This window comes from Carassius auratus, unplaced genomic scaffold (genome assembly GCF_003368295.1).
Source record: "Carassius auratus strain Wakin unplaced genomic scaffold, ASM336829v1 scaf_tig00215401, whole genome shotgun sequence".
Lineage (NCBI taxonomy): Eukaryota > Metazoa > Chordata > Actinopteri > Cypriniformes > Cyprinidae > Carassius > Carassius auratus.
Genome location: NW_020528068.1, coordinates 1,287 through 19,814, shown reverse-complemented (window position 1 = coordinate 19,814; position 18,528 = coordinate 1,287). Strand labels below are relative to the sequence as shown.

Genomic DNA, 18,528 nt, shown 5'->3' with positions numbered 1-18,528 from the left:
TGAAAGAGAGTACGGAACAAATTAACATTTAAACCTTAAACTAGCAGCGCACGTCACTTTCTGAGTGAAGTGCGCGACGTGCGCGTGCCCGTCATTTTGTAACGGTCAACTTCCAGCGGACGGACACGGAGGAAAGGTAAGTCCTATAAATCTACTTTTATTCATAGATTTTAACTTGATATAACGTTAAATACCATCAAAGAGGAGTAGTGTTTTGTATTTTTGTAGGTTTTCTCTTTCAATTTAATAAATAAATGCTCCGTTTGGTTAATTAGCTCAAAAGCAGTCTCAGAGGTGGTCTAAGGTAACGGTAACTGTTAAAATCGAATATAACCTTACCTGTTTTAAATTATTTGAAATTTATCACTATAAACTATACAGTGTTAACTTTCTAATAATAAATTTTTTAACCGTAGTAACGTTAATTAGTTTGTTTGAATAACTTACCTGCTGCTCGAGCTTGATGATGCTCATGCTAGCCATGCTGTGAACTTGAATATAAACCGATATAACGTTAAATATAAAGTTTAACGTTAATTAGACCGAGGCTGCCGAAATCATGTTCAGTGTAACGTTATGTGGGATTAATAATTTCCCCTTTTCTCTTAATAACGGATACAATATGAGTGGTTTAATTCCAATCTTCTGAAGAGTCATAATCACTTTATACAATAAACACATTTTTATTTGTAAGCAACTGTCCCTTTAAGATTATGAACCATTGTAAACCGACTTAAACTGCTTGATTCAACTTACCTACTCTACCTTTCTCAGCTCCACTGCGTATGTCTCAGGCAGACCATCACGGAGACGGCTGGTGTGTTGATCAACCTAACACACAAGGTAAAAGAAAAATTACATTAAAAAACATTAATGTACATTCATTAGTCTGAATCTGACTGTTAGCCATGGTTTGATTTGGATGATGTTTTTTTTTTTTTCTCACGGTAATGTCACAACTTCCAAACGCTCTCAACGCAAAAGCCTACTCGCGCTCGTGATCCTTTAGCTCCGCCCACACATCACGCCTCCAGATGCTCGTGTTTCCCCCCCCCCAAAAAAAACGGCACAGACTATTTTTCTCTTATAAATATAATAAAACGAAAGACTTTTTGGATACATGAAGGATGCAGTACTACTCTATAGGTACTCAAGATTAACAGGAGATTGGGTGAAAATGAGCATTTCACCCCCCCCTTTAATTTTTTTTTTCAATGTAGAAATTATATATTCATTTCATTTTATATTTGGACAGATTTGTTACGTGACAGCATTAATGAAAGTTTCTTAAGGGTCAATATCATGTTATCTTCATCTCCTGCGCTCCATAAAGCCACTCTTATAATAGCAGTCATCACTCAAAATAATGCACGACTCTATTATCTGTATAGCATGTGTGTAAGACTCTAATACAATTATGAAGTAATAATTTTATGACAAATAAATATTTCAGTGAGTAAAACTGGCTGTCTATAGTAGGCTGTTATGGACTACACAGCTTTTTTATATTATTTTTAAATATTTTTTTTTAATGATTATTATTTTAAATTATTGTCCCTGGATCAGTACGATACTCTTGTAATAAAGTAGCGGTGGTAGCAGACATAATTTGAGTATCAGTTCTGGATGAAAAGAAGAGATCTAATCCTGTTTACATGAAATAAGCCTGCTCCCGAGAAGGTTTAAGCTTACGGACCTGTTGCTATGACAGCAACTCTATGGAGCCAAAAGAGTCTCAATAAAGATAAATGCACACACTACATTCACATATGCACACACAGTATTCATACATGCATACACATGATTCATAAATACACACACAGGATACACAAATGCGCACAAAATTTACAAATGCAAACACAAAATTTTAAAAGCACAGAAGATTCACAAATGCATACAAAATTCAGAAATGCACACAAAATTCTGAAATACACACACAATTAAGAAATGCAAACAACATTTACAAATGCACTCAAGATTCACAAATGCACAGGACAAGATACACAAATGTATTTCTGATGCACACACACATATATCTTGATTTACAAACTGCTTGCAATCTGTGAACTTCACTGCATTTGTGTGTGAATTTTGAGACTCCCCTGACTTGGCTCGACACAAAAATGCCTTTTTTTAAACAGGGAATGATCTGCAACCAATCAGATATCTCCCTTGTTTTAGCCAATCACAAGAATGCACCCCACGTGGGGGATTGTTTACTTATAAGACTATCAGCGAACGACTCCCTTTCCTCAGCGAACAACTCACTTTCCTCATGCAGCGAACGACTCACTTTCCTCAGCGAACGACTCACTTACCTCACGCAGCCAGCGACTCACTTTGCGCAGCCGGACACCCACTTTGTGCAGCAGGAGACTCACTTTCCGCAGCCTGAGAGTCACTTTCCTCTTGAAGCGAACGACTCACTTTCCTCAGCGAACGATTCACTTTCCTCACGCAGCGAAGTTGAGCGAACGATTCACTTTCCTCATGCAGCGAAGTTGAGAGAACGACTCACTTTCCTAAGCGAACGACTCACTTTCCCCACGCAGCCGGAGACCCACTTTTTGCAGCCAGAGAGTCACTTTCCTCTCGCAGCGGACCACTGACTGTCTCTTCATGTAGGGACCGAATATTATAATTAAAATGACTTCTATATTGCATCCAAAAGAATATTTAGATATATTTAAATATTCAAAAAGGTGTAAAAATATTTTTTTACTTTCATTAAAATATTTCAATAAAATGAAATAGTTGCCTATTGCAAATGAATCCATGGTTAACGTTTTTTCTGCAGTCACTGGGCTATATGTATTGAGACATTTTTAAATGTATATTTTGTAAAAAATAATAAAAAATAAACATGAATTGTAATCTAAACATCTGTATGTTCATACAATTTCATAAATAAGTAGGCTATAAAATGCCATATTGCGCTGTGTGAACGCCATGTGATTGGCTTATAAGTAAACAATCCCCCACTTGGGGTGCGTTCTTGTGATTGGCTAAAAGAAGGGAGATATCTGATTGGTTGCTGATCATTCCCTGTTTAAAAAAAAGCAGTGAAGTTCACAGACCGCAAGTAGTTTGTAAATCAAGATATATGTGTGTGTGCATCAGAAATACATTTGTGAATCTTGTCCTGTGCATTTGTGAATCTTGAGTGCATTTGTAAATGTTGTTTGCATTTCTGAATTGTGTGTGTATTTCAGAACTTTGTGTGCATTTCTGAATTTTGTATGCATTTGTGAATCTTCTGTGCTTTTAAAATTTTCTGTGTGCATTTGTAAATTTTGTGCGCATTTGTGTATCTTGTGTGTGTATTCATGAATCATGTGTGTGCATGTATGAATCCTGTGTGTGCATATGTGAATGTAGTGTGTGCATTTATTTTTATTGAGACTCTTTTGGCTCCATACAACTCCGGGATGAGCTTCGAAGAACCAAACGATCCAAGATCACGCCAAATCGTCAACATTCAAATCCAGCTAACTGAGTTAGCGACGTACGAAGAACAGGCCCCAGGACTCTCAGTGATTCTGTAACACTGTAACTAGACCAACACTGAAAATAAATAAATAAAAATCTGAGTGTATTTAATACTGTCTGCAACCTTTGATGTTGTGGTCGAAAACAAATTAAGATACATTTTCTGTATATCTGTTAAATAATCAAGACCTACCACCTACTTTGTGTGAATGGAAGTTGAAATTCCCCGTTATGCCAGATGATTCCTGCAGTGATTAAAAAAGTAGAAAGAATAAAGATTTCTGAATTGTATTGTGTTTCTTAAAAACAAATATTGAGACACATGCAGTTCTGTCAGCACTGATGACTAAATAATATTAATTTATTGCCTGATTGATTAAAAAGTTTGCAAAAAAAAGTTGAAAAAAAATAGTTAAAGATCGAATAAATGGAAGAAGAAAATAACAAATGCAGCAGTAAGCACTTTTTATTTGTATACAACACTTTTGCATTGTGTTTCCAAGCTGTCTATGCAGAGAATATAATAATTCTTGCACAGGTCTTCAGGCAATTTGTGTCACTGTGTATTGCGTGCACAATAATAAACAGCTGTGTCCTCAGTCTGAAAGCTTTGACCTCGTAAGAAGACTGTGTTGCTGGAGGTTTCAGCAGTGAAACTGATCTTATTCTTCATTGTGTCACTGGTGCCTGTATCTCCAGAACTACAGAACCAGCCAATCCATTCCAACGCTTTTCCAGCTGAGTGTCGTATCCAGTTAGTACAGGCACCTCCTGATGCTGAATATCCAGTGATCTTACAGCCGATGGAAAATGATTCTCCAGGTTTTATCACCATGAGAGCAGGCTGATTCAACTCAATGCAATTAACACCTGGGAACATACATTTGAAAACACTGTCATTAACTGAAATGAGTTGTGCACATTATTGTCACAAAACCTCTGAACATATTCTAAATAGTAGCAGCTACAAGACTCCCTAATAAGCCCGTAGTATAGTGTTGATACTTTTACTCACTGGATGCTGTAGATAAAATCATTAGCAATAATCTAAAATACATGATTCTGTCTCTCAGGTGGGACCTGTGACTCTATCTAGACCGCAGGACTTAAATAGCTCTTTATTGTGTCCGCATGCACCAGTTTACATAAGGAAGGAAATTTGCATCAATACTTTTTAGTGAACAAATTAAATTCAAACTACAAAACGAAAATTTCCCTAAATTAAACTGACAACACTGACGTCTTTTTTGTAAATGAGCCATTAAAAATCATTAAATATCTTCTGTTTGTTTCTTCTTGACACCTATTTTACAAAAAATTAAGATGTAAAATCTAATTAAACAAAAGTCTTTATTCCTTATAATGAGTGCATGAAAAATGCACAGATCTCAGCACTACAGAAATATTCTTCTGTAGTTCAGTTCTTTCTCACATTCATTCATTTTGATGTACTCATGGACTTTTTTCCTTCTTAAATTAAATGTATAATGTTTATTTGTGTTTCTTTAGAATTTATAAATTGGACTGCCTATTTCTTTGTCAAGAAAATTAACATTCATTCAGTGACATTTGTAACATCAACAAAAACTGCTGGACAAGAGCGCCACCTCTTGGAAAGGAACAGTACATCTGGAGCATCAGTGAAGTCAACAGTGAAGGTGGTTTTTGTATTGCTTTGACACTGAACTCATTCACTGTGATTCTCTAGCGCAGTAATACACAGCAGTGTCTTCAGTCTTGAGGCTGTTCATCTGTATATACAGTTGACTGCTGGAATCAACTATGGACACTGTGAACCTTCCCTGAACTGACTGGGAATAGTGCTTCTGAGAATTGGACGTGCCGATAGTTGAAACCCATTCCAGTCCTTTACCGGGTGCCTGTCTCACTAGAGCTGCCCAGCCGTTGAAAGTAAATCCAGAGGCAGTACAGAACAGACGAAAAGATTCACCTGGTCTTTTTACCACATCTTCAGACTGAGTGAAGGTCTGACAATGAATATCTGTTGAAGATAAAGAAATATAATAAACTGAAAAGTCAGGAAAAAAAAGTATAACTATTTGCTTGCTAAAAGTATTTACAGTAATATTATTATTATTAAGAAAACAACAAACCATTTAAAAACAGTAGTATAAGGACTGAATTAATTATTGTTGCCATTGCTAATGATGCTCTTCAACAAAAAACACATACAATCAGTGAACAGAAACAGTTTATGAGATAAACATTACAGTTTTGCATGAACTCCTCCTCCAGCCTCAATTCTTCTTTTACATGTGCATAAAAAATGTAAATACATTAATATGTGACGTTAAATTTGTGACAATAAATTTGAATATGCGACATTTATGAGAAAACTTTTCATAGATGTTAAATGACTATGTAATATTTTTAAAGCATTTTTAGCTGAATGAAATGTGTGAATGGATTAATAAATCCTTATGTGTTAATGATTACTGTATACTGGCACAGCTTGTAAATGACTCTGTAAGAATATTTATATGGGGACTGGTGTTGGATGCTGATGAAAGGTTTGAAATGACTCTGGTATTATGTATCTCTGATTCATGTGTTCAGGTTTTTGTACAGAGCTGTGGCTTGTTTATTTACTGTGACTCTCTGGCACAGTAAAACACAGCTGTGTCCTCAGTCTGAAAATTCTTCCCCTGTAGAAACACTGTGTTTTTGGACGTGTCCTGGGTGAAACTGATCTTGTTTTTCACTGAGTCTTTAATGTTAGTGCTACCACCATCACAAAGATATCCGAGCCATTCCAGTGCTTTTCCAGTGGGTTGACGGATCCAGTGAATGCAGTAGCTTGATTCTGAAATCCTGCAGGAGATGGAGAATGATTCTTGAGGTTTCACAACCATAGATGAAGGTTGAGTGAGCTCAACACAGAAAACACCACCTGAAAATAACAATAAAATAATGTATTATTAGTTATGTCTCAAAATGTCTGATAACAGAAGCTTATTTCACTGATATAGATAGAATAAAAGATCAGTCAAGCTCACATGATGCAGCTGCCACCAGCAGTAATAGAGCTGATGAGAAGATCATGATTAAAAATGATGTGAATTTCTCCTTCTGTGCCTAAGACACACTTCTCTTTAGTACATGGAGTAGATGGAGAATTTGCATATAGTCATTTTGTTGTCCAAGATGTGAAACTTCTTTTGCCATTCAATCTTTAGTCTGTTTGATATCTTGTATAATCTGCTGCACCATCAGGTTTTTAGATGTCCAATAAATGCATTTTTAATATAAATATAAACTTTTATTCTTTGATATGGAGGCTTATTTAGAGATTCTTATTGGTCGTCCAAGATGCATACATGTTTTTATTTTTTTGCCTATTTTTTTTTTTTTTTTTTTATTAATAATATTTTTTATCATTTTAAACACTGCACTTTTATAGCTATTTGTAGTGTAAATTTGAGGAACCTCTTCATAAATCTAGGTATTATAATTTGATGCTTATCAACAAAATTATATAGTGAAAGTTGAAAAAGTGGCAAATAAATGAATATACCAAAAATATCAGACACCTCTAATGAAACAGCATGAGCACAACTCATATTCAACAAACAAATTTAGTTTAATACTTGTTATTTAATGTATTAAAAACAATAAAATATTAGGAACAGTTCAATATTTAAGCAGAACTGTGTTTCCTACTAGGCCACAGATCTGTCTGCACAGTCAGGCGGATGTTTTGGAAAAACAACATGAATTCCAGTGTGATTTTACTTATATACAAAAGTTCAGTAAACAAGATAATACTGAGCAACTTTACAATTTAGTTTTGTCAGTATTGCAATTATCTTTGTTTTTGCTCTGTCAATGCCATCGAAAGAACAATTGTGCCTCACAAGTCTTTGCTGTTTTGTTCAGGTTTATAAAAACTGGATACATGAATGCAATCCACTCCAGTGTTTTCCAGGGATTTCTCTCACAAGAGCTGCAGCACAGCACACTGTCAAAGTTTTCTTTTTTATATTTTATTTTATTTTTGTTAGCGTATTTTATTTAATGCAATAATGATTTTTCTCTCTTTTTTATGGTTTTAGTTTTAGTTGACTGTAATAACCCTCATTCTGCAAGTGGATCTGTTGGACCTACATCAGAAAGACTGTAAATATAATTTATGTAAGCTATATTAAATAGTTATATATAAATTATATAACTATGTTAGCAATATGTTTTAATATATTTCATTAATCCTATAACATCCCTGATCTGCTGAAATTTGAATCTGGCAGAGTTCTCTTCTATTGTAATATCAGCAGTATGTTCATCAAAGATTAATAATTTTGACTTTAACCTTCACTATAACTGTGATAGTAGAAGTAATCTAAAAATGTCCTTCATGTGGTAAAGTATAATGAATCATTTTGTATTCAAGTAAAAAATGATTTTACTGTTAAGGTACACCAACAAGATCTGCAGGTAATTTCTCAGACATTTGTTGGGCTTTATAACACTCATATAAGTAAGGTTTTTTTTTTCTTTCTTTTTTCAAATTCCAACAGTATGTATGGGGACTTTTTATTGCTCTTTTCATTCAAGATGTTTTTAACCAGAACTGTTGGTGTTTTGTACCACTGTGTGCTCTCTCTCTGGCACAGTAATACACAGATGTGTCCTCAGTCTGCATATTCTGTCCTCGCAGAGTCACTGTGTTGCTGGAAATATCTCTTGCAATTTGAAATCTACTTTTCAGTTTATCACTGTAATATGTGTTACCATCACTATCTATCTCTCCAACCCATTCCAGAGCTTTTCCTGCAGGCTGCCGTATCCAGTGAGTCCAGTAGCTTCTGTCAGACACTGTATATCCAGAGAGTTTACAGGACAGTGTGAAAACCTGACCAGGACTTAAGACCATAGAATCAGTCTGGATCAGTTCAACACAGTGGACATCTGAGGGGGAAAATATGGTCAACATTATGTATAACCTTGAGTGTTTTTAATATGAAGTATCTCTAAAGAAGCTGTAAAGACTTACAAGAAACAGCAGATGAAGAGATCATGGTTTGAGACGAGTGAGAACAAGCTGCTTCTCTTCATCTTAAAACTCAAATAAAGAGGAGGAGGAGAAATATTTGCATACATTACAGCATTTTGTGTATGAACAGTGCAACAACTGTATCAACTGTTATCAGACCAGAGAGTTTCAGGTACACCATGCTGTTTGAATTGTCTCTAGTGATCTCTATTCGTCCCTCTACACTTTTAGCATACACTGTTTTACTGGTGTCATACCAGATAACCCCCATCCAGATGAATGTTTGTCCTTCTGACTGTCTGATCCAGTGCATGCCGTACTGTCCAAAATCAAATTCAGATCCTTTACACGAGAGATTCAGAGTTTCTCCAGGCTCTTTGGTGACAGGACTTGATGGGATGGACTCCAGGCACTGATCACCTAAATCAACTGAAAGGTATAATGACCTGTGGTGTATGAAAAGCCATACTCATGGAAAAGTACATATATCTTACCAGAAATTGACTTTGGTGGAAGGTGAAGTAACTGTTTAAAATATTACTGAATTAGTCCATCTTCATCTGGTTCAAACGTAACATTGTGAAGTGATGAGAATACTCTTTGTATACATAGAAATAAAAAAATAATTACTTTATTAAACAATTCCTCTCCTCTGTGTATTTCCAAATCATCATAGCACAATTTTGACAAATCTGATGAGTATGCAGGCGGTTTACACCTCACCATGACGCTGATGAAATTGATCAATGAGAGCGTGATCCAGAATATCGCGAGCCGGAACCCAGCATCTCTCCTCCGGACCATAACCCTCCCAGTCAACCCTACCAGATATTGATGACCTCTACCCCTATGCCGAACATCAATGAGCCACCGTACAGTATAGGCAGGCGACCCCTCGATGAGCCTAGGAGGCGGAAGGGCAGAGGTCAGGGACTGAAGGGGGGAGCGAAAGGCGGGTTTAATCTTAGAAACGTGGAAAACCGGGTGGGTCCTTCTAAACTGAGGGGGTAATTTGAGCCAAACTGACACCGGACTAAGCACTTTGGCTATGATAAATGGTCCAACAAATTCGGGTCCCAGTTTACGTGAGGGCAGTCTGAATTTAATGTCCTTTAATGCCCTTGTCTACTAAGGAATTTAATGTCCTTAGTAGACAACTCTGACCACACACATAAAGTGGGGGCTTAGTACGGTGATGGTCCGCCGATGCCTTGTTCCTCTCACCAGTCCGAGTGAGGGCTTTTCTGGTGATCCTCCAAGTACGGGGGCATCTCTGAATAAACGTATGCATGGAGGGAACAACGGCATCGGATTCTTGAGAGGGGAATAGAGGTGGCTGGTAGCCTTAACAGCACTGGAAGGGAGACAAACCGTAGATGAGACCGGGAGGGAGTTATGCGCATACTCTACCATGGTCAACCTGGAACTCCAAGATGACGGTTCAGCAGACGTCACACAGCACAGGACTCTCTCCAAATCTTGGTTTGCACGCTCGGCCTGACCATTAGTCTGTGGGTGATAACCGGAAGATAGGCTCGCAGTCGCCCCCAGCTGTCGACAGAACTCTCTCCAAAACCTAGACACAAACTGGGGACCTCTGTCAGAAACTACGTTCACTGGGAGGCCATTAATACGGAAAACGTGATCTAAGACCGTAGTCGCTGTCTCCCTCGCTGATGGCAATTTGGGGAGGGGAATAAAATGGACCGCCTTTGAGAACCTGTCCACCACAGTGAGATCCACCATCTTGCCCCTAGATGGAGGCAAGCCAGTCACAAAGTCCATCGCTATGTGTGACCAGGGCCGCGAAGGGACCGACAACTGCTGAAGTAGCCCTGCAGGGGGTCGATTGGATCCCTTACCCGAAGCGCAAATCGGACAGGCCGACACAAACAGTCGAGCATCCTGCGCCATGGACGGCCACCAAAACCGCTGCTTGATTAACCTACAAGTATGAGTCGCTCCAGGGTGGCAAGATAGACTAGAAGAGTGGCCCCACTGAAGTACGCTAGTTCGGACTGACTCAGGTACAAAGAGCAGACCCCCTGGGCATCCAGTGGGAACAGAAGCAAGGCATTGTGCCGCGCGGGCCTTGGACTTCACCCCCCAGGTGACCGCAGCTACAACCCGTTTGGGATGCAAAATGGCCACCGGGAGGGTGGGACTAGCCTCAGCCTCAAAAACCCGTGACAGCACGTCAGGTTTACCATTCTTAGAGCCTGAGCCTTGACAGCTAGTAACTCCCTATTCCCAATGTCATAGTTCTGTTCCGCGGGGGTTAAACGATAAGAAAAGAAGGCGCAGGGATGCATTTTCTTGTCCGAAGTTGATCTTTGAGACAAAACTGCCCCCACCCGCACCTCCGACGCATCCACCTCCACAATGAACTGACGAGATGGGTCAGGGGTCGTTAAAATGGGGGCTGAAACAAATCGACACTTAAGGTTCTCAAACGCAGCTTGGGCCTGCGACGACCAACAGAATCGTCTCTTTGTGGAGGTGAGATCAGTCAGAGGAAGGGCGATTTGGCTAAAATTCCGAATGAACCGCCTGTAAAAATTGGCAAACCCCAGAAAGCGCTGGACCGCTCTACGACAATCTGGGGTGGGCCAATCATCAACTGCCTTTACCTTGGCGAGATCCATTCGGATACCTTCAGGCGAGAGAATATCGTAAAGATGGTTGCCCCCTGAAGGAGCTCGAAGGCCGATGACATCAACGGCAAAGGATAATGATTCTTTACCGTGATGTCATTCAACCCCCGATAGTCAATACAGGGGTGCAGCGAACCATCGTTATTCTCCACGAAGAAGAACCCCGCCCCGGCTGGAGAGGATGAGGGACGGATAATGCCTGCTACCAGAGAATCATGTATATACCTCTCCATGGACCCGACAGAGAGTAAAGGTGCCCCCTAGGTGGAGAAGTGCCAGGAAGCAGGTCAATCGCACAGTCGTACGGGCGATGTGGAGGCAGAGATGAAGTTCGGGACCTACTGAAAACTGCTCTCAAATCATGGTAAGCCTCCGGTACATCCACCAAGTTAGGCAGCTCCTCCTGCAACACAGAATGAGACAAGACAGGGGGAAAAGCAGCACCCAAACACTGAGCTAAACAGAAAGGGCTCCAAGCCAAAATAGAACTACGGGCCCAATCAATATGATGGTTATGTTTAACCAACCAGGTGTGACCCAACACAACTGGAGCGGTGGGCGAGTGAATGAGGTGAATTCTAATCTCCTCATCATGATTACCAGACAAGGTTAATGTGACAAACTGAGTAGTGTGAGTAATATTAGTGAGATGGGTGCCACAAAGTGTCCTGGCAGAAATCGGTTCGGCCAGTGCAACAGCTGAAATCCCCAGACGAGCTGCCAGTCTGGAATCCAGTAAGTCGCCCTCCGCTCCAGAGTCAATCAATGCTGAAACCTGGAAAACAGCTCCCCCAAACTGTACTGAAGCTTGGAACTCTGAACGGCCACCAGGTGGGAGTCGAGTTGTAGTGACGCTCACCATGCGCTCTCCCTTGCATGAAAAGCGTCGCCCTGCCACAGGGCACGCCGCTACCACGTGACCCGCCTCACCGCAGTACAGACAGAGCTGATTATCCAGGCGACGGCGTCGCTCTCCTATTGTCAGCCGTGCTCTCCCAATCTGCATGGGCTCCTCCTCCGGGAGGATGCGGCGTTGAGACATCGTTTCACAAGCTGCAGAATACGGAACCCCGGTGACGTGTTCATGGGGAATCCCCTCTCTACGGTACCGAGAACGGAGAGTAATCCAGTCATCGACCCGAATGGCTAAATCGATAAGCCCATCCAAGCCAGGGGGGAGGAAGTGATCCCAGAGAGCCTTCTCATTCCAGCCGCAGGACGCGGCGAGCATGCAGAATTGAATACAGTAACCGGACACCGACTGCTCTCTCTGCTGAAGCAGCGACAATGCTCGTGCTGCCTCAATACCGCATGCCGAGCGGTCAAACACCTTGCGCAGCTCCCATTGAGAATGCCTCAAACGACGCACAACAGTCATGTTTGCTGTCCCACATAGCCGTTCCCTACTCTCTCGCTTGACCAACCAGGAGAGTGATGACGAACGCCACCCGGGATTGCTCCGTGGGGAAACAGGAAGGCTGGAGAGTGAAAGTCAGCGAACACTGGGACAGAAAAGATCTACATGAGTTGGGCTCACCCAGGCCCGTCGCAACAAGGCAGGCAAACCAAGCAATTGCTTGGGGCCCCAAGCTGACCTGGTGCCCCAAGACAATGACTGGTTTAGAATAAAATGCAACGACACTGTGTGAGCGCCCCTTTGATCGTCTATGCAGTAACGTGTAATGAAACTGTTATCGGGATCCCCCTCAAGGGGGCCCCTCTCAGTAGTTGCTGACAGCAGCCAGCCAACCAAGTCAAGTGATCTCTGCTTTTTTTTTTCGAACGGAAGGAATATGGTTACTGTAATATGTTCCTCTTCAGGAACTCGAGCTGCGTCAAAAGCGCTTTGGGGAACGCGCCCAGCGTGCGCGACTCTGAATATCGTGTGAAATCAGACCAATGGAAGAGCGTGACGTCACCGGCGGAGTGACGTAAGCGACCAGGAAGCTATAAAAGCAAGTGCCACGCAGCTGGCGTCAGCTTCGAGTACCAGCAAGCGCCGGCAGGGGTGCCGGGGGGTATGGCTCCGAGACGCAGCGTCTCGTTCCCTCGAGGAACTAGGGTTACATACGTAACCTAGAGACGTTTTTTTTTAATGGGATAAGGAAAACGCAGATCAGAAATCGAAGACTGCAAGGAGTCAGCAGTGTTTTGATTTGAGGGCTCAGGCAAACATAAAGAGAACGTCGTGGCGTGTTTCGATTGCAAGAATCGCGGAATCCAGTCATAAAAACGGAATTTACAGTTTAACGCAGAATGACACATAATGCAATCCTTGAAGACGCACTGAAGCGCGCGTGACGCTCGCTGTGATTTCAGTCTCGCGTCTGATGTCTCACTAAATGAGGATGTGAACACATGAACAACATCTACAGAACTGCTCTGACAGTCACTTCATGAGCATTTGACCGTTTGATTTGAGTAAAATTAGAGTCACATCACATACACAGAGCTGTAAAGGTACGTCAACCCATCAAACTAAAAGTCCTGTTTTAGACAAGTATTTGCCACAGATGTATTACTATTGTTCAGCAGAATGTACATAGCCTACTACTACAAAAAAAAAAAAAAAAAAAAAAAAAATCTAATTTTTTTTTATTTATTTAAAGGTTTAATCACACAATTTCTTCAATGTTTTATTTTTAATAGTACATCCCCTTTGTTTAACAAAAAGTTTGCTTAATGTTCAATAATTAAAAGATAAATTAATGTTTGGTGTTTAATGTGGCATCTCAGAAAATGCTTTATTTAAAAACCCACCTGAATGGCACTTAAATGCACTTAATTCATCTGTCAACTTTATTGTCATTGTTCAAAGTACAAGTACAGACAGAGAAACAATTATTAATAATTAAATGTTTATTTTTGATGCATGCATTGCATTCTATGCATTAAAAAAAAAGAAATTCTAAAAAAGGAAACTTAGTTGTTCATTTAACGCACCCCTGAGCGGGTAATAGTGACCTCTTTCAATATGCTAAAAGTGAAATGGTAAAACATACTTCACAGGTAATTTCAGATTTTTGTTTCAATTATTTTCCCAGCTACACCATCAACTTCATCCTCAATATCAACAGATGCTTCACTTCTCAGTGCAGATGTTTCCTCTATATAGCACAAGATACCACAAGCTCTATAATTATAGCTGATATCCTGCACAGCCCAGAGTTTAAACTAAGCATGTGCTGTCATATTATTAGAAGAAAAAAAAAACAGTGCAAATCACTATTGAATTCCCACCAAACTATTTTTTTCAAGCAGTATTTGCACTGTAAACTTTTTTTTACAGGTGGGACAGACGGGGCATCCGGAACAGACGGGGCAGCTGAGGGGCTGGCCTGCAGCTGGTCAAGCCGTTCAGCTAGCCGGTTGAGCTGGAGAGCGATCTCCGAGTAGGCCTGACGAGAAAGCTGTGGGAAGTCGTGGCCTAATTGGGAAGTCGTGGCCTAATGGTTAGAGGGTTGGACTCCCAATCGAAGGGTTGTGAGTTCTAGTCTCGGGCCGGGACGGAATTGTGGGTGGGGGGAGTGCATGTACAGTTCTCTCTCCACCTTCAATACCACGACTTAGGTGCCCTTGAGCAAGGCATCGAACCCCCACTGCTCCGGGTGTGTGCTCACAGTGTGTGTGTGTGTGTTCACTGCTGTGTGTGTGCATTTCGGATGGGTTAAATGCAGAGCACAAATTCTGAGTATGGGTCACCATACTTGGCTGAATTTCACTTCACTTCACTTCACTTCACTTCACTTCACTTCACTTCACTTCAATTTCCTCCTGCTGTCGACCCAGAAGAGAGCCCTGCTGCTGAAGAGCTCGGCGCAGCTCAGTTTCCTCTGCTGAATCCATCCTTGGTGAGTAGATTCTGTCAGGGGTGCGTACTGGACAGAGGACTCAGATGCAGAGTTTGAAAAAGGAGAATCTTTATTCTCGCCACAAAACACAAAATAACATAAACAATAACGAAAAGCTCTGGCGCACACAGAGATCTCCGAGCTGGCCGGCACACTGCGGACCACTCGCGCTGCCGGATCTCCGAATTACGGATCCTTTGACACAAGAACAGAAGGTGAGACTGATACTGAGAAACAATGCAAAACATGGGGCAAAGACAAAACAATCTACTCACGACCACAGACAGAAAAGCAGAGACATATAAAGGGAGTGGGGGAATGAGCGACAGGTGGGGAAGAATCAGCTCGTGATCTGCACAACCCCGCCATGATCAGCGCTGATTGCCCAGACCACGAGCTACTGAACATACAGGACAACACAGACCACAGGGGAAGCTGAGACGGCACCGTGCACTGTGACATTCTGTGTCAGGCGCACCACAAGGATAAGTTTTTTACGTGTATTTGCACTTTTGGTTTGAAAGAAAACAGAGAGCTTGTACACCGCCTGACAGGAAATCACATCACAGGCTTCATTTGTCTCTAACTTTTTCATTACAACAGATAACCCTGTGTTAAAACCACTCAGATTTTTCCCTATTTCAACCCCTGAAATTTCAGCCACTAGATCACTTTTAGCATATAAATCTTTCCACAAATCCATGAATAAGCGCATACAGCGAAGAACTTGTGCTTTTCTGGCTCGACTGTAACCATTCTAACTGTTTTTCCACTTTCCAGTCAGAGTCAAATCCTTGACTAACCATACGCTTAGTATGAGTTCAGAGAATTTCTTTGAAGTCAAAGTTTCAGAGCAAATCTGCTTACAGAGTTAGCTCGGATCTGTTTCAACATAATCTAGTTGTGTAGGTTGCTTGTTACTTTTGCCGGCCATTTCAAAATACCATATAGCAAACTGTATATACTGAGAAGAAAAATGTATATATTTTTTATATATATAGATGAGTTCAATTAATAATAATAATTTTACTTCAAGAAAATATTTTGCAGTTTCATAAGCAGAAGTTAGCTTTCAATACTCTACGGAGTTCGTAGGCCGACCCTGTACAATACAAAATCAATCACAGTTATACTCCAGACAGAAGACATTAGTTGCGTCAAAGCGCTGGTCAGCAGCAATCTGATTGGTTCCATAAGCCGGCATCAGCACGGGTGAAGAAGACACCTCATCTCAGGTCCAGATATCAGCAATGTCAGCAGAAACTATTCTTCGTACAGAACATAGGTGCTGACACACACACATACACACAAAGCCCATATCTACAATTCAAGGTTCTCTAGCACTGGCAAGTCTCTTATCACTACGGTTGGATACACACACATAATAGGCCGACATTAATCTTGAGGAATAGAAATACAGGATAGAACAGGATTCTTTATATCTAGTGTACATTTCTAAATGTAACAGTTCTACATTTATTTTTGTCCCTCGCAGCACACGTAGAGGAAGGGCCTCCCCTAGGAGAAGGAATACACTCACATTGCTCCTGTCTGTTACTTCTAAACACTTCTAAAAGGGAAAATATATATCTGTGTAAGCAGCATGCATCTATCTATACGCATATAGATGGCTTTTTACTTATTTAGTTAAATCATACAACAATCTTGGGGGTTAAATACTGATCAAACACTTGATTAATAATCACACAATATTAATGAGATAATATATATATATTGAAGAAAGGATATGATCAGCGGCATCCACTCAATCCTCTCCTTCAGTTTGGAAAGAGACAGTGGTTTGCTTTATGGTCATTTCTTTAATATGAAATGAACTGCTTTGAATGTGTCTTATAGACATCATTCATACTCATTAGGACTCAATCAGTAACACAACTGCTGATATGTTGCTCCTTCATCTCCACCCCCCCCCCCCCCCCCAGGGTTTTTGTAAGGGTAGCTGTATGAAAGCAAGCAAAGTGAATCTCTTGCACAGTAATACACTGCAGTGTCTTCAGTCTTTAACTGACTCATGTGTAGATAGAGATTAGAGCTGTCCTTAGATGCTGTGAATCTGCCTTGAACTGACTGAGCTGAGCCTTTGTCAGAGTCTGTATAATAGTGTAAGATCCATTCCAGTCCTTTTCCAGGTGCCTGACGGATCCAGTGCATGCGATAGCTACTAACAGTAAACCCACTGCAGGCACAGGTCAGTTTGTAGGAAGCACCTGGAGACACAACTACTGACTGTTCAGACTGTGTGAGCACAACCTGTGAGTAAACACCTAAACAGAGAAAAAGAAAATATTTACATAACACTGTACATAACACCCGAAAGCTGCCTAAACTCTTTAAAATATAAACAAAACACTCACTGTGTATGGCTGCCAACAACACAAAGAGCTTTAGGGAAAACATTGTCTCTCCTCTTCAGATAAATCTCTCATTTACTAGTTTTAAAAAGAAAATATGGCAGTTAAGTTTGCATTGATATATTTGCATGAGGACACACAGAGAGGGTGTGTTCAAAATCTAGTCAGGTTTTTTTTTTTTTTTTTTTTTTATGGAATGGTGACCTCTTCTGGTACCTAAATTATTCTTTCAATGGGTCAGTTGAGCATTCAAGGTTATTACATGCCATTTAGTGGATGAATTTTATAAAAAAGTATTTACAAAGGCTAAAACATCACCTGACTCAGTGTTTGAAATGCATTTATTTATTTTTTATTTGATTTTGTAATACTGTGGTTATTGTGTAAAAATAAGTACTTTATAATAGGAAAATGAACTGTTTATTGAAAAAAAAAATGTTTCGTTTTTGTGCAGGTCTTGTGGCAGTTTGTCGCACAGTGCATCATTGTTAAAATTCTTGCCTGTTAAAATAACTGCGTTGCTGGAGGATTCAGAAGAGAAACTGAGCTTATTTTTCAGAGAATCAGTGACACGATTGTTGCTGAAACTATAAATATCCAGTCCATTCTATCAGTTTTCCACTTGAATGTCTGATCCAGTTTGTGTAGCCTCCACCTGAGGCTGAATATTCTTACAAGAGATGGTAAATGTTTTACTACCATGACAGGAGGTTGATCAAACCAATTTTATAATCTTGATTTATATAAAAATGTCTTGAAGTTATTCACATTTTAGTGTAAGTATATTCTATTAAGTTAATCCAAAAAAATATATATTTGCTTAAACATTTATTGAATATTACAATCGAACAATTGTTATGGATAAAAAAACATTCATTAAACCAATAAAGATGAAGTTCTTTCATGCAAAGTCATGTCATGTAAGAAAAAGTTACTTTTTAAAGACTCATGAAAATAGGTAATTACAAGACAGCATGCACCGTAAGCCATATATTTATGTATTTTATAAACTGTATCTGTTGCATGTATTTGATCAGTGATTGAATAATACACTGTAAAGAGTGAAAAGATGTGAAACTTCAGTGCTTTTACAATTTAATCTTTATTTTATTTGATATCAGGATTAATTGATTCTACAGAAAATGGACAAC

The 18,528-nt window shown here is 40.1% G+C and overlaps 2 gene segments (V, D, J or C); both read right to left on the bottom strand.

Moving 5' to 3' along the window:
* Positions 1-6,001: 6,001 nt before the first annotated feature.
* Positions 6,002-6,571, bottom strand: LOC113094524 (Ig heavy chain V region XIG14-like). The segment is given in 2 exon segments: positions 6,002-6,400; positions 6,507-6,571. Coding segments are annotated over 2 exon segments (351 nt in total).
* Positions 6,572-8,394: 1,823 nt separating this feature from the next.
* Positions 8,395-17,434, bottom strand: LOC113094521 (immunoglobulin heavy variable 3-30-3-like). The segment is given in 4 exon segments: positions 8,395-8,415; positions 9,377-9,591; positions 16,997-17,290; positions 17,381-17,434. Coding segments are annotated over 4 exon segments (573 nt in total).
* Positions 17,435-18,528: the final 1,094 nt, after the last annotated feature.